We start from the raw sequence: 18,038 nt of genomic DNA, 5'->3' as shown, positions 1-18,038 counted from the left end.
TACAAATTGAGCTTAAAGTCAAAATAACAAGCATGAATGTAAGAAAAAAATCGATAAGTTAATTAACATTCGTAATTAATTAACATTCGGAATTCATCAAAATAAGTAACACACAATGAATGAATTATTTTTATATTTAGAACAGACTTTCTGGAACATGTAAAGAATGTTAAAATTAACATTTTATTTTTTACGGTATAGCGGACAGAATGAAAACGAGGGCGCGAGCTTGCTGTGGGAGAACAAAAGTGGGTTATCCGAGCAATCTGTGTACGTGTGCGCGGCATATCGCGGCATTACAATTAATTAAGCTCGGTTATTGAAGGCAGGATTGGCACCCATTACATGACTTTACCCACGTTTAGCAAATGACAGTGGGATACGATACGGCGGTTTGTTCTCCCCGCTGGGAGAGATTGCGCTCCGTGTGTATGTGCGCGTATATCGCGTGCACACACGCTTGAAAACTCGCTGGATCATCGTGCTCGCTAATGCACAAAGCGCAACATTTCCGGCAGGTATACGGGGTGCTCCGCCGCGCACCGCCGTGTCTCGTTTACAGATTCCTCGACCGGCCCGAGGTCGACGTTCCTTCGACGTACATTTCACGCGAAATCGTTCTCGTCTCAATTTGTGCCATCCATCCCGATACTGAGGCACTAATCAGCAGCACAGAGCAATTTTAAGAGGATACCACATTTGAAAACTATCGACGGAATACTGACTTTTCTCTGCGAAGTTCACGCCGTGAACTTTACTTGCATAGGATTACAAATGTCTTTTCATAGTGGAGGTACGCGTGAAATTGAATTGAAACATTGCTCAACATATGAAAACGTTAACACATTTCAAAACTGACAACTCGAGCTGTCAGTTAGTGTAAATATTTTCGCCTGATGCGAAAATTCTGCGACTTGTATATACGGCACGTGTATTTGCTCTGCACGAGATAAGTCCAAGAACATTGCTGTACAACTGAGTCTTAAAAAGAAGTTTAGAAGCTTAAAAATATGCGAAGAGTTTGCGGGAACATTTCTAGATATACGAGGTTATATTTTCCGCTACATATAGGAAAGTTGCATACATTTTTATATAAAATCTGTATGTGCAAGAAATATGAAAAAGGTGGTGTTGTCGTACTTATTATCTGACCGGACGTTTTGACGACCGCTTTTACGTTATCAGATTGTTTGGGAATTCGTCATTCACTTTGGCATCCCCTTAATCCTAGCAAAACAACGCGATTAACTCTGACTCATACCGAGAGCCTTAAACTCCCCCTCTAGTATTTATTTCATCACCCACTGAAATGGATACCACTTTGTGAGATATTACTGGAATGAATAGAAATCATCCCCATCTTAATCTAGGTTTAGTATAGGTTATCACTACTTTCTTAGAATTAAGACTTTCAATATGAATAAAAGTGACTCACACTATCTTTCCGAAGTTTAAACGAGATATTGCAGGCGTACATTATACAAAGGATCCTCGGAACTACACGAATAGCATTAAAGGAACTCAATTTCAGGCAAACTAGGGTAAACTCGGGTATGATGGCCATATCGGAAAGATGGCCATAGGCTGTAATTTTTCTAACAATTGCAAAACATTACGTTTGTGTAATCAGTCACAAAGATAATCGATATTTATCGTAGTGTATATGTATACATTTTTCGAAATAGCAAGATTATGAATATTATATTATATTTTTATTTTCGACTATCTGTAAAATTTCTCATGTATCCACTAAAATTTACTGTAACGTCAAATAAATTACAGTTAAGCTATCACAATCAACGTTAGATACATAAAGTAGGTATGTAAATTGTAATATAACATGCATTTTTATCTTCGTTTTCACTATTTGTTTATAAATACTATTATAACCGTCTTTCACTCACATTTTGGGTAAAATGGCCCACTATCATTCTAACATTTATGAAACAAAAGTCGTTATATTTCAAAAATTACTTTCAATATTATAGTAATTAAATCAATATGTTTTGATCAGAAACTTGATTTAGAATTTAAGTTTTGTAATATAAATTTCTATTTTATGTGTATTATATTTTTTACATATAATATGTATTAAATATCTTATACTAAAATGAATATGTCAAATTATGTTTTTTTCATTATTTTATAAAATAATAGGTACAGAATCTTGAACATAAAATATGTATGAGTCATCTATTTCTTATGGCCATTTTATTTTAAACATTTAGGTAAGATCAGTACTCATGTTTTGATATTTTTGTAATAAATAATTTTACTGAAGTATTTTCTTTTTAACTCTGATGATATTATGTACTGTAGGCTTCAGTGAAGTAATGTGCCAAACGTTATTAAGAAATAACAATAAGAAATGTATTTTTTTTTGCATTTTAAAAAAGTATGGCTATCTTATCCGAGTTTACCCTAACTGTTCGAATGTTTTCAGCAAAATTTTCATTTTCTTTTAACTCTGATAGTAACATCAAGTGTCTTCCAGATATATTGCAAATTTCATTCTAATTTACTTTAAAGAACTTCCTCAATATTATGCTTGAAAATCATATTAAAAATAAAACGGAAAAACAAACAGTGATTACAATCTACATTAAATAATTTAAGAAATTTTAAATCGATGTTTTGATAATATACACCTAATGCATAAAATAAGCGTGTTAAAAAGGTTGATTTCTCGTTTGTACGAAATAAACTGAAAAGTCAGTTCAATCAGGCGATCATAAGACTAATCCAACACATTATCAGTTGTATTTATCATCTAATTTACTCAACTTTTCAACCAGAGATGAAACTGACGATATTACGCGATGGATCAACCTTTTACTAATTAACCTTTTACTAATTGACTAAATTTTGCAACTAAAATTTCCATGTCAGGTCATACGTCTGACTTTCATTCAATTTGACTCAATTGCAAACTCGCGCAATAGAACTTGTATAATCCTGAAATTCGGTTCTCTTTACTCGAATTTTCTTCCAATGTGCAAGTGACTTTTCCAGTGTCCATGTGACTTTTTTAGCGCGAATCTTTATCTCTCATCGACGCGTCGTGCAAGGATCACATACACACACACACACACACACACACACACAGGAATTTCTCGCTTTTGCGCGCGGTTCAAGAAGCTTTAACCCGATAGTCGCCAAGTCGTTAAAGAGAACCCCGCGTTGGCACACCGACACGCGTGCACACACGGACGCGAATATAGGGTACGTTATTCGGGTGAACGTTCACGTGGGTCGTTTTCCAGGTGTGGTCATTAACTCTGCTCGGCGGCGGAAAAGTCGCTGAAATCGTCATACGGCAGGCCAAGACGATGTGCATACACCTACTTATCGACCGCGATATGTAGGTACATACATCGAGAATCGAAACGCGGGCGAAGGACGAGAAGGAAGGCCTGCCTGCCTGTCAGCCGCCTCCGTCGCCGCCCCCGCGAAGGGCAAGGCGGAATGACGCGGAATTGAGCGGAAGTCGCTCGCTCGTTTGCTCACTCGCCCGCTCGCGGCCTTCGCCGCTCCGACTTCTCGTCTCGTACACGCTCGATACTCGGTGACCGATATACAGGGTGTACTGGAAGAGTTACCAGTGTTTCGAAAGATAAGCCCCGTGTTTATCGGCGACGATAACATCACGAAAATTAGCCCCGAGACGGGAAAGTACATACTGCATTCGAGTAAATGTCACTTGTTTCGAGTATTTCATAAGCTCACGTATCCGCAAATATACACAGAAAAAAATTAGTATTTACTTCAAACTTATATACCCAAATTAACAATTATTGTTTCATATATAAGCAATAATATATAATTTTGTTTATAGGAATTTAAAATCTTGAATTTCAACAACGTTATAACAACTTTACTTGAATATTATAATAGTCTTATGAGAAATACAATATGACTGATGATAATGATATCTTCTTCCAACATTTTTAAAAAGATATATATATAAAATACATTCTATATCTTACATACAGAAAATATCATTCTACTAGAATAATAAAAGCGATTAGTCAGTTTACTGTTCCTTTTTAATATATATAAGAATTTATATTACCAGGAAAACTATAATATTCTCTCCACGTCTTTGTCACAAATTTTAGAAAAGCTCATTATTATGTACTTAAAAGACGAATTTATCCTCTTTACAAAAATATTATAAAATGAAGAAAAAGTTGATACGACTATTTTAATATGATTATTTAATATATAAGCAATAATATATAATTTTGTTTATAGGAATTTAAAATCTTGAATTTCAACAATGTTATAACTTTACTTGAATATTATAATAGTCTCATGAGAAGTACAATATGACTGATGATAATGATATCTTCTTCTGACATTTTTAAAAAGATATATACAAAATTCTATATCATACATACAGAAAATTCTACTAGAATAATAAAAGCGATTAGTCAGTTTATTGTCTCTTTTTAAGTAATGGTTATTTTCAACAAAGGACAATTTCTTGATGATAATAAAATGTAATTATTATAAATTGTAGCACATTATCATGTACTCAAAAGAAAGATATCCTCTAAAAAACTTATGGATATATAAATTTATGAAATATTTAAAACAAATATTTTAAACATTTACTTGAATGGAGTATATATTTTCCTATGTATAGTAAATTTAGCATTTCAATCAAAAATATTAAATTAAAACAAAAATAAGTTGTTAACTAGCTTCGAGTCGTATCAACTTTTTCTTCATTTTATAATATTTTTGTAAAAAGGATAAATTCGTCTTTTAAGTAAATAATAATGATGAGCTTTTCTAAAATTTGTGACAAAAACGTGGAGAGAATATTATACACTGAGAGAAAAGACTGGTAACTATAACAAACTGCATTTAGTTACAGAAATTCATTGAAACCTTAGTAACTAATACTAAATATGATAATAATTACCAAATATTTAATAGATCGGGAGTATGACGTAACGTTACATTCACAGTAACATCAATTAAATAATTTAGTAATAGTTACTTAATGTTAAATATTTAATATGAAATATATTACAGTTATGAACAGATATTTGATAATTGTTATGAAATCGTTATATCTCATATAATAAAAAATTCAGTAGGTACGAGTTCTATTTTGTTACCAGTATAAGTATGTTTTGTTGCAGCACAACGAAAAATTCATTCATTTGCAACTATTACATCGTTTCAATATCTATTATTACAGATGGTTGGTTGAACCTACCAAAAATTTTGTAACTATTACAAAATCGCTTATTTTGCTCAACTATTCAATAAGTTTTATTTACCAAATATATTCTGGAAGCAAATAAATTTTACTTTTGTCAAATAAATAATTTATTTTACAGAACTAAATTAATTAATAAGTATTGCCATAGCTTTGGCCCGCTATATTTACGTCTATCATTTAGTAATAGTAACCAAATTTTGATAATATTTATTAAATTCTTCTCTCAATGTAGAGAAGTGTAAGTTTTCCTGGTCATATAAATTCTTTCCAATTTTACTATGTTTCTAGTAGTGCAGGAATAGACTGTCAATAAGATCTATTTTGCTAAGAAATATAGTAAATTTCGTCACAAACACAGCAAATTTTTAATAATTTATTTCAATTCCTAAGATAGAAACAACGCATATGAAATAATGGGATAATAAATTATTATTGAATGTCAATATATTTCTCGGTATATAATTTACTGTAAAATTTTCTCCATATATATTTTAAAATTATCAAGAAAATATACTTTGCTGATATATTTCAAGATTGTTATCAGAAAATAAACTAATTAAACTAATTATATTAAAAAAAAATATACTTGAAAGTAACCATTACTTAAAAAAAGGAAAATAAACTGAGTAATCGCGTTTCTTAGCAGTAGAATATAGAATATAGATATTTTTTTGTGTATATCTACAATTTCTCGAGGATCGAACTAGTCGACGAATTCCATCGATTCCAATACGAGCTGTTTCCTATCGGACTTCGGAGACGATGGAACTTCGGTGCAACAGTAGGCTGTGCATGACCCACTTTCTTTGAGAAGTGCCGTAGTGAAATTTGATCGAAATGAATTTTCACGATGGAATCAACTGCAAATTCGGGCCGCGTGTGTTCTTCCGCGGCAAAATTGAAATCACGGTCTGATTATAGAACTACGCAGGACGGAGAGTAGAACAATTCCGGCGAATTAAAATCCACGGAGGCATGCGGCCGGCTAATCATTTACATTAGAGGAAAACATAAACCGTATTTTCGATGTTAAGTACTAATAACATATTTATTTACAGAGATCACAGAGATTAAAAATTACTAGAACAATTTTGATTTCTATTATTAATTTTCTCTAATTGTTCTTTTCATGCCTAATTGCTTTAAATGCCTAATTTCAGGAAACATTAAAATTTGTTATCAATATTCCTTATAGGCTTAAAATTATCAGATTATAGATTTGTATCACATATTGTATGATTAAATTATATAAATAATAACGGACTTAAGATATAAAGTTTATTTCACAAAAGTAAAATTTATATTCTAAAAGTAAGTCTTTAAGTATTTGTTTCTCAGTGTGTAAGAGTAACTCGCTATTTCCTACATAAAAATTTATTTTTTTGCAAAACATATCTTACAACAGAATCTAATATATAATACATCCGTCATTATTTATATAATTTAGTCGTACAATGTATAATATAAACATGTAATCATTTTAAGTTTATAAGGAATATTAATAATAAATTGTAATATTTTCTAAAATTAGGCATTTATTGGAAAGAACAATTAGAGAAAATAAATAAAGAAAACAAAATTGTCCTAATATTTTTCATGCTTTTGTAAAAGTCTAAATTCTTTTATTTAAATAGAATAAACAACTATACTTTTTTATAAAGAGTTACTTTTTGAAAAATGTATATTTTTCCATTTTAGAAGCTTTTGTTTTCAATGTGAAAAGATATATATTAGTATAAATAAGTATGTTATTAGATACACCGAATAAATATTGTTTATTTTTAAGATATTTCTCCTCTCTTACATACATATACAGGCTCTTACGTGTATTGCTCGATTTCGACTTTGACTTAGTTTTCAAGCGGAGCCGCGATTTAATTTCGAGCGGAGAATTTAATTTTCTAGAGGAGACTTCTCTCACTCCCACTCGCAGATTTTATCGTTCAAGTGACTCTCGTTCTTACTGTGAAGAGAGCGGGTCTCCCCGTACTGCGAATTCCACGAGAACAAATGTCGCGTGTCGCGGAATGTTCCAGCAGATCGGAAGAATACGATTATCAGGAAGACGATGAAGTCATCGCGCGTTTTCACGGAAGAAGCGTTCGATTCGTATCTCCCGCTGTGAATTACATGCGATACGGGGCGTGTTGCATGACGAAATCAGCGTTCTGAATCAGAACCGTGGCCCCGGAACGTGCCTGTCGTTTCGCCGATATTGTTGTTAACATTGTTTAACGAGCGCTTTGTGCTGTTAAAGGCTACGGCCGACGCGGGATCAAGTCTAGCGTGCACTCGCGACCGAATGCACAAACGGCGGCTGCCAACATGTTTTCGCCGAGTAATTACGCGAGATATGTCATTAATATTAATAATAATAACAGTAATAATATTAATTTATACTTTGATATTATATACAGGTAAAATGTAATTACTTTTTCATATAAATTTGAAGAGAATTTACTGAGTTTTCTAGTAGTGTGAAGGAATAAATGGAAGTCAGTACATATATAAAAAAGTACATACTAAATTCAAATAAATGTTACCACTATTTCATAAGTTTATATATCCGCACAAAATCGATCATAAGCTCATCATACATAAAATAAATAGCGCATAAAATTTATTCAAAATATACTCTGAATTCTAAATAATACGTTTTCCATTTCACTAAAAAATATTAAATTAAAATTAAAATTCAATTTGCTTACTACATAGAGTCATACCAATTTTGCTTTGATACAACTTTTATAATATTCGGAAAATAAATAGTAAGGAGAATAAATTCTTTCGAACATAATGAATTTTTTTAAAATTTATATATGAGTATATTTTCTATATAATGAATACTCAGAATAATGAGTACATTTTCAGATTATTATCAAGAAAACATTCTTTACTAAAAATAATAATTATTTAGGTGAAGGAAAGTAAAATGAATAATAGCTTTTCTCAGCAGTAGTATTTTTCTGTGTCTAGAGTTTATCCGAGTATTAATATAAAACTAGCCAGTCTGGGTCAAAAGCTAGTAGACAGTTAGTAGACAGCTAGCAGCACTATTTTGCAATTTTCCAACGCGTGTGTTATAACTGTAACGCACACCTTACGCGTCATCACGCAGGTTTAACGCACATTTAATTGCACGACGACGTTTAACAATAATAAATATTGTCAATAATAATAATAACAATAATAATAATTAATGTTGTCGTTTACACACTGAATAAACACACAAACGATTAAATTTTCTAACTCGTTAATAGCTCGTTACAACTCGTTATTATTCATTAAAAATGTAAAATAGTTTTGTGATCTAGTTGTTGTCTAGGCAAATATGATAGAATAAATGGCGCAGTCTGCTCAAAATAAATAATCTAACTACTATATACCGCCACTAATATTTTAGAATTAACTGATAAATTAAAATTGAGGGTACGTTTCATAAGAATTTTAAAAAAAGAAGAAGTAAAGTAAAAATATTAATGCCTAAATACACATTTAACTCTGAACATTCACATATTGTTTTAGTCTTTATAGAAATATTTAAATTTCCAATTCATACGTAAAAAAAAAAATATATATATATATATATATATTCTATATTGAAAGTTTAAATATTTAAAGACTAAAACAATAAAAATGTCCAAAGTTAAATATGTGACCAGACATACTACTTTTATCAGACATGGTACTTTTATCTTAAATATTTATATTGTTGACAAGCAATTAGTTATGATTTTTTATTTCATGATTGTAATTTGTTTCGTTTAATCACCAGGTAATTTGTTTATCCAGCCATTAGAAAAATTGAGCGTTACACTGTTAGTTAATAGCAATGTCAGTCACGAATTTATTATCTCGTGGCTACGCATTTGCGAGGTTCAATTTTCACTACATTGAGAAAAAAGCGGTTGGGTCGACAAAATAGGCGGTCACCGGCCATTAAAGAAATATTGTGTACATACATGTTAATGTAACAATAAGTTACGTTGATATCAACGCAACTTATTATTGCATTAACATGTATTTTGTTAAATAAATACAATATTTCTTTGATGGTGACCACCGATTTTGTCGATCCAACCGCTTTTGTCGATCCAACCGCTTTTTTCTCAATCTAGGATATCTGGCTAAACATAACAAATGTTTCAATAGACTTCAGTTTATAAAATGTAAATAGTACATACACTGTAAAAACTGATGTTTTAAATTTAACACATTTCGTGTGTCCCAAATCATCCACTCTCATTTATGTGTAAATTTAACACAAAACAAATGTGTTAAAAAGTAACACGTATAATATGGAAAAAATTAACACAAGAACTTAACACTTGAATACCGTTAGGAATCACAGGTTGTGTTAAATTGATATATTTAATATGTCAGACATAGATTATGTCAATTTAACATTTTCATTTCATCAAAACCATATATTAATACTTCTCTCAAATGTTAAAGTAACGTCTTATTTTAGTTAATTTAACATTATACATATGTCAATTTGACACAAACTGTGATTCCTGACAGTATTCAAGTGTTAAATTCTTGTGTTAATTTTTTATGCGTATTACTTTTTACCACATTTGTTTTGTATTAAATTTACCCATAAATGAGAGTGGATGATTTGGAACACATGAAATGTTAAATTTAACACATCAGTTTTCACAGTTTACGAAACAGACGAATAATTTTAGGCGGAATGTCGATATGTTCTCCGATTAAAAAATTCTCCGTCTCACTGTAAAATTCTCCCCGTGCATCCTACATATTTTTATACATTATTTCTATAATTACGTAATGTGTTATCGAACAAAAATCTGACGTTGTGGAATCGCGCGTGAGACCTCACCGCATCATTTCTTCGACAGGAGACGCCAAAATGAATGTTTTGCCGAGTTCAGTTTACGATGTATAATAGCGGTATAATTGTGAGATCGCGCTAGTCATGAAATAATAACCGGCGAGGAGTGCTCGAAGAATCCCAGCGAAGCGACTCGCACACGCGCTGGCGAGTGTCGTCAACGACGACTGTTGTTCGATAAATTCGTAAACGTCGAACACGTCGAACACATCGAACTCGCCACAGTCGAGTTTCCTTTGACACGACAATGTGTTTACTTCGAGTCGATCGAACCAAAGTAAACGAACGGCGCGCGAAACCGCATGTACCTCATTTCTCGATACGCGTACGATTATTCTGCGCGACACGTGCGAAGCTAATCAAAATTTGAGGCGGACAGTATAACGCGCAGCAGGCACTGTCCTCGTTAACGTTAACGTGATTAGCACGTCCGCCCACGTGTAGGGATGTACGATTTATGAAATTGTGTATCGCGATGCGATCTTTTTTAAGAATCGTAATGAACGCGATATATCACATCATAATTTTGTATCGTAAATATGATGATTTTTAATCGCGCGTGATTTGATCTCGCTAACGAACGAAAATTTTTAAGCATAAAAAACCTGAGGTATAATGGGAACCGTAATGTTTAAATAAATATTAAACATATTAAAAATAGATAAATCAACCCTCTCTTTGTACTGTATCAAAATATTCTTTGAAATTTCCATTACAAGAAAACACAAGTTTTACTGTAAAAGAATAGTTAGAAATATGAAAAGAATGTTTTCTTAAAAACATTAATTTCATTATGCTTTCTACGCGGGACAGAACAGGAGATATTTTATAAAACTCATTTATTTCCGAGTTAATAATTTTCAGACGTTTTTAAGAGTGACTTATTAAGACATGCAATATATAAGTATGTGTTATTGCACGTTTAATTAATTATAATTGTTTATTGACAACATTTTTCTCATAAAAAACAAGATTACATTTTTTTACTAAAATATTAATGACAATCAATATTAAGTGTAGCAATCTTTAGTAATCTTGTGAAATATAAAAAATGTATATTAAAAGAAATAATCCAACTTAATATTTTAAGACTGTTATAATGATTGTTATTGCGGTCGCGCTCAAACTAGGCGCTCAAATCACAGCCGTGATTTTTGATAGTGACGTAATCCTATTAAATATATAAGTTTGAATTAGATAGTATAAAATATCATAGATTGTCGCACGATATTTGCATAGATACTTAATTAAAATAACGAGTAATTTTGAATTACAGACACGATTTTGCGATAAAGATTCAATTGCATTGCGATCCAAGAAAAAAATCACAGTATCCTAAAAAAGATTTATATAATATTCAGTCAACCTGGATAAAATAGTTATTAAATGCTTTGGTGAAATAGTTGCAGCTTAACATGTAAGCGAATATAAACAAACAATTTGGTAAGTATTAGCAAATAGCCTTAGCACAGCTTGATAACTACTGTTATTAAGGCTTGATAACATTTTATGTGATGCATATCTCTAAACAATTTGTTTAATAAAATCATATTGTTTAATAATGTTTTGATGGTTAAACTGACATATATAATATGTAGAATAAATCTTAGAAATCATAATATAAATCATAATATCTTAGAATAAATCTTTTGCCAAATAGTTTGGTAATTATCAAACTATTTGGTAATTATTACCAAATTATTTGGTATTAATTACCAAATCATTTGATTAGATCAACTAATAAACTAATTGGAAACTTTGTTTTACTATTTTGTTTTACTATTTTGTAATTTGCTATTATCAAACAGTTGGTACCTATTATTTAGTATTCATTTCCAAATATCGCACAGAGACGTTTAATCAAATGCATATGTAAACTATTACCAGACTTTCTTTCAGTATGCTTGCGATATATCGCAAAATCGCACATCCCTACCGCGATTGTCTCGTTCACGCTGCGAAATTCGCAGTGCCGGCCGAGCGGCGACGTTATTCGAGACACGTATAATCCGCCGGGTACTTTCGCGCTCGAGACGTCTGGATTTTTCTCCAGAGATCGGACTCGAAGAAGAAGAGGAAGATGAGGAGCACGCGCCTGCCGACCGAGTCGGCGGATGCCCGCGGCTCGTTAAAGTTGAACGCGAAAACCCGCTGCTCCCCTCCCCCAGAGCAATATTCACAGCAAAACGTCTGGTCGCTCGTGCACGAACACGACGAGTCGTTTTGCGAGGGGGATATCTTCAACCTTCGCATTTTTCAAGCGTCATGCGACCTTCGCGACGGTTGCGCTGTTGCGCTACGCGTTATTGCAATCCGCTCGAGCGAGCGAGATGGAAACGGAAAATCCGCAGAATCAGTCAGAGCTCATTACACTGGACGATCAGTTGGTTCTATGTCGGTCATACGTCCTTGTCTGACACGTTGATTGCCGCGTTGATTTCCGCGGAATGTGCGAAAGAGAAACTGATGATTGAATTATGCCGAAGGCACGGTATAAATAAAAGTACAGAAATGTGAAAATTGTTAGCACAATTTTGACTTTATTTTCCCTAATTGTTCTTTCCAATAAATGCTTAATTTCAGGAAATATTATAATTTGTTATTAATATTCTTTATAAGCCTATAATGATTACAGGTTTGTTTATTTATTACGTTACATATTGTGCGACTAAATTATATAAATAATAATGGATATGTCATATATTTTATTAGATTCTGTTGTACGATATATTTTGTATGTAAATTTTCATGTAGGAAATAACGGATTACTCATGCACCGAAAGAAAATGCTGGAAAATTTACTTTTGGGCTATAAAGTTTATTTCTTTGAAATAACCCGTCATTATTCATATATTTTGTCGTATAATATGTATAATCTATAATCTATAATTATCTTAAACCTGTGAGGAATATTAATAATAAATTGTGTGAAAATATTTCCTGAAATTAGGAATTCATTGAAAAGAACAATTAGAAAAAATTAGTAAAGAAATCAAAATTATCTTAATAACTTTCACACCTCTATAATTCGAGATGCATGTCTTCTAATTCACAAAATGTACAAAATGTACAAAACAATATATCATAAAGTGTAACGTGAAATTCTGCAACATTTAGTGAATTTATCATAGTAGCAATAAAATAAACACTAATGATGTAAATTTAACAATTAATTCAAAATATTGTACATTTACTCTCTAAATATAATTAAAGACATTGCCATTATCCAAGACAGTTATCATTATTGATTGTCTTACGTTGTGACAATCATGACAGTCTATCTGTCCTCATAAACAGATATACACAAAAGCCGGCATAATAGCCTACTTATTAGATCTTCAAACGAATTTCTCAATTGCGCTATATGTCTGCACAGTCGCGCATCATAACTGTTGGTTATTTCGAGGAAGAGGCTCCGTTTGAATAATCAACAGTCATAATGCACGAATATATACACAGATTGTGCATAATCGAGAAATTCACTTGGAACGAAGCCTAATAAAGCAATTATTGTATATGTCAATTTGGCAGCAAATTAACTAATCGATTTATGAAGGCTGTGTTTTTCATATGGCATTCATATTTTTATGAGTATTTCATGTGGCATTCATATTTATCACATAGGATGACGAAGTAGAAATATAAAAGAAATATGAAAAGAATGATCAAAATTTATTCAAAACAATATCATGTAAGATGTAATACAAAAATCTGAGAATACTCAAGAAGACTTTCATGATTGTCACGACGTGAGACGATCCATGGTGGAAACTCTACAATTCTTTTAATTACACTGATGAGGGTAAATATACTATATTGAATATACTATATTAAATTAAACTTATATTATGTAATGATGAAAACTTTTTGTTATATTGATGCAGCAACATATTTACCAACAGTTACACTCAGATTTTCATGTTACATTTCGCATGACATATTGTTTCAAACAAGTTTTGATTATTCTTTTCGTATTTCATATTCCATTCTATTCTATTTCGTATTTCTATTTTGTGTTTTATGTGATGAACACTAATAAAAAAAAATTATGTGCACCTGTCTACTTGGGATACGTAACTTAATGCGGTACCCAGACAGACAGGTGATACGTAAATTAGGCAATAACTTCAACAAAAGTCGATTCGTAAAGGTTGCGTCCCTTATAAGTGCTTCGTATGGCATTGATATTTATCACTTCGAATAACGAAATAGAAACATACGCGAAGAAAATGATCAAAATTTACTCAAAACAATATGTCATATAATATGTACTATAAAAATCTGAAAATAACTTAATAAATTCGTCATGATAACGAATTCGCCAATATAACGAAAGATTCGCATTATTGAATGATGTAAATTTAACAATTAACTTAAAATACAATGCATTTACTCCATGAATAGAATTAGAAACACTAAAAAGTTACTATTACCGACTGGTTGCGTTCAGCAAAGAAAACTATTTCGCAATTGTTGTAAAATTCATGAATCCAATTGGTGTTTTGGTCTTGGCTGAATTTAAAAGCATGTGCCAATCAGATTCACAAATTTTACAACAATTGCAAAGTAGCTTCCTCCGCTGAAGGTAACCATTACGACGTGAGAGTCGATAATGATAACTTTGCAGTATTTCTAATTATATTTATGGAGTAAATGTACTGTATTTTAATCGTTAAATTTACATCATTCAATAATGCTAATCTTTCGTTATATTGGTGCTATGATGAATTTATTTGCAGTCTATCTGAGTAAAGAAAAAGGTCCAACCATAAGCTATGGTCCAAATATGGACTATCAGTGTTTTGATTCTGTATAATGCTACACTTTATTGATAAGCATTAATCTTTTTCACGGCGTAGCATTTAACAAAGCTTGATTTCCGAGTCGGTTTAGAAATTACACAAAATTTTTTGTTTTCCGATATCTGACAAATTGTGCAGGTATGTATATTCTATTTTTTACTTAAAAATATACATATCATTGTGATGTACTTGCTATGAGTTATAGACAGTACAAGGATGGATACATTAAAGGGCATAATTAGTTCAATTGAAAATACATTGCGCTCGCTATAACCTCATATCATCCATAATGCGATGTTGCGAATATAGATCACTACAGATCACTATAGATCACTACAGTCCTAATATAGGCTAGTAAATAGCTAACTCGAACTTGCCAGTTGGAAAGAGAAAATTTGAAGAGAATAATAATTCAAATTGTGTCTGTTTTGGAACAAAAGATTCTTTGATTACAAAAGGAAAATTACGGATACAAAGCTTAATGTGCTTTTCGCGAACACACAATGATCATGCAGACACAAGATGGTAAGATGATTATATACGTGATTTTTGTCGATGAATATTATGAGATATAAAACAAAATGTGTTTCTTTACTTTAAATCTTAAGTAACTTCGAAATTACAAAAGTGGCCTATATTTGAACCCCCTTTTCAAACTGTGAAAATTTCTCTTTTTTCAGAAAGTGCGAGTAATTAAAGATTGAATCATTCCGAAAGTATCCCTTTTACAAATATCGAAGTAGACATCCCACTTGCTTTATATCATATATATTCATCCGCAACAAGTTTAAACATTTCAAGATATAAAGAAAGAGAAGTAGTGGCTCATATTTAGGCCCTCCCTCTCTACTATAGAGCCGGTGACATCACAGGGCCGTCACAGCCCTTTTCAACTTTGCGTTAATTTTGATCAACGGTTGTTCACGTGGAAGACGACCCGCGAAAGGAAGGATGGAAGGAACTGTTACCTGCAGCCACGCGAGACAAGGACACGTCGAGGCTGAAAGACGCCTGAAACGCGCATTATCATGACAATGCACATGTTCCCTCGCGCCCCGTACACGGAACTTACTCTCGCGGCTTGCGTTCGCTCGTTACTCGCGAAAAACGTCTAATATTCACGAGAACGACAGGCTACAGGGAAACGAGTTAGCGGTACACCGCGTCGCGAGACAAGGGCCCCGGGGTTGAAAAACGCACGGCAGATGCACGTAAGACGCGATCGGCCGACATGCATGCACACATGCACGCGTAAAGGACAAGCGGGTGGAAGGGGGATAAGGGCGACGAACGAACGAACCAACGAACGAACGAGCGAGCGAGCGAGTGGACGGACGGACAGATAGGCAGACAGACAGATGGGTGGATGGATAAATGGATAAACGAATGAGCGGAAGGAAGGAAGGATATGAACGCAGGACCCGTCGTCTTTAAGACAAGGCGACTCCGTGAGATTTCGCAAACACGAAGAGCGTCCTTCGCCCATGAATTTTCAGCCGTGGAAGAACGCTCGCTCACTCCCTCGTCGTCGTCGTCGTCGTGGCCGCGTCATGCCGGGAACCGCGCTGTCAAAAATCGTTATGCAGTCCCTGCTGCCCCTAGAGACAAGCACGAGCGGGCAGTGTTCCCTTGGAAGGTGAGTCAAAGAACAAATCCAGAGAACGGTCCGCCCTCAGCCCCCGGCGTGTGATCGATATCGCTGCGCGATCCTCTCTTCCTCGTACGAGTGTACCATCGTCAGGAGCGCGAGCGAAAGGACAACGCCACGGTAAGGTGTCGGTTAGCAGACGAGGTAGTGGCGACGGCGACAATAGTGATGACGACGATAAGGGTGATGAAGATCACGAAGACGACGAAGACAACGAGACCGTCGGCCGGTATTGACCGTACGATGACGGCATAATTAATTCAGCATCCGGTGGAGAGTCAAGGTGGAGGAGCGATGAAATCGCGGAAAGAATGAGACGAGAGAGAGAGAGAGAGAAAAAGAGAGAGCAAAGAGAGAAAGAGAGAGAGAATCTCACGCTTAGTTTATCGGGTAGGGTTCGCTTGATCGTTCGGTCCATCGACTCCGCGGCTGGGATGCTCTCTTTCTCTCTCCCTCCCTGTCTGTGTCAATCTGTCTGTCTGTCTGCCGCGTATACATACACTTGTATTACTCACTTCATGTTTGTCTGGCCGGTGAGCGTGTGCTATGCCCTCATGCAAGCCGTGTTCCTGCTCCTGCACAGTATATCACCGAGCCCATGAAAACACGCGAGATTCGGACAGGACTTGCGGTAGTTCGACATATAAATAACGAACGGCACTTGCGCGCGCGGCACTAACACCACCGTGACACCCTGCCGCTACACATCTGGCCGGCCATATTGCCGACTCCGAATTCCTACTCCCTACTACCACCCACTACGCGGCGTACGCTCCCCACTGTGATATGCACGCGCGATCCCGAGGCGACGACTGCGCACTCGTGCGGCCGATCGCAGCGCGCGTCCGTTACAGACGCCAACTTCACGTGCGGCGCTCTCGCTCGAGTACATTCGTATGTACGGTGCGCGCGCATCGCACAAAAGTCGTTCATAAGTCCTTTAATCTCGCCAAAATTCGCAAGAAGTGAGAATTTTCTGACTAGAAAGAGCATTTAAAAATATTCACTTTTCACACTAGAGATCACTAATCCGCAAATTAAAGGTGTTTACGTGAAGCAATCGGATTTTCAATCGGATTCATATAATCGCAGTGATGCAAATTATCGAGAGAGAAAATTCCCTAGGCTACGAGATTACCAAATCGTGTCCGTGAGAAACGAATCGGATTAGCGGATGCAGAGGAACGTTGCGTACATACTTGCGCAAGAAATAAATATTAAGAAGTAAATAGAAAAGTAAGTTTGTAAGTAGGTAAATATGTAAATAGAAAAGTAAGATGTATTTATTTGATTAATACACATATCAGTAAAATAGAAATAAATCTTTATTTATCTATATACATCTGCAAAAGAATACACGCTAATTATAATGAAAATAATAATGCACATACTTACTTTTCTATTTACTTCTTAATATTTATTTCTTAAGAGACGTAAATATATACGCAACGTTCCTCTGCATCCGTTAATCCGATTCGTTTCTTACGGACACGA

The 18,038-nt window shown here is 34.0% G+C and overlaps 1 protein-coding gene across 2 annotated transcripts in view; it reads right to left on the bottom strand.

Annotated features, from left to right (window-relative positions):
• LOC116850658 (protein enabled) overlaps positions 1 to 17,344 on the bottom strand; it is a 64,172-nt gene extending 46,828 nt beyond the window's left edge. The window contains exon 1 of one of the 2 annotated variants that reach the window (XM_032829184.1): positions 17,060 to 17,344. In XM_032829184.1, the coding sequence (XP_032685075.1) occupies positions 17,060 to 17,064 (5 nt within the window). In that variant the 5' untranslated portion in view covers positions 17,065 to 17,344. The remainder of the gene's footprint in view (positions 1 to 17,059) is intronic. The other variant, XM_032829185.1, reaches the window with a different exon arrangement.
• Positions 17,345 to 18,038: the final 694 nt, after the last annotated feature.

This window comes from Odontomachus brunneus, unplaced genomic scaffold (assembly GCF_010583005.1).
Source record: "Odontomachus brunneus isolate Ranch 3 - 2012 unplaced genomic scaffold, Obru_v1 Obru_scaffold_151, whole genome shotgun sequence".
NCBI lineage: Eukaryota > Metazoa > Arthropoda > Insecta > Hymenoptera > Formicidae > Odontomachus > Odontomachus brunneus.
This window is presented reverse-complemented; position numbering and strand designations above follow the sequence as displayed.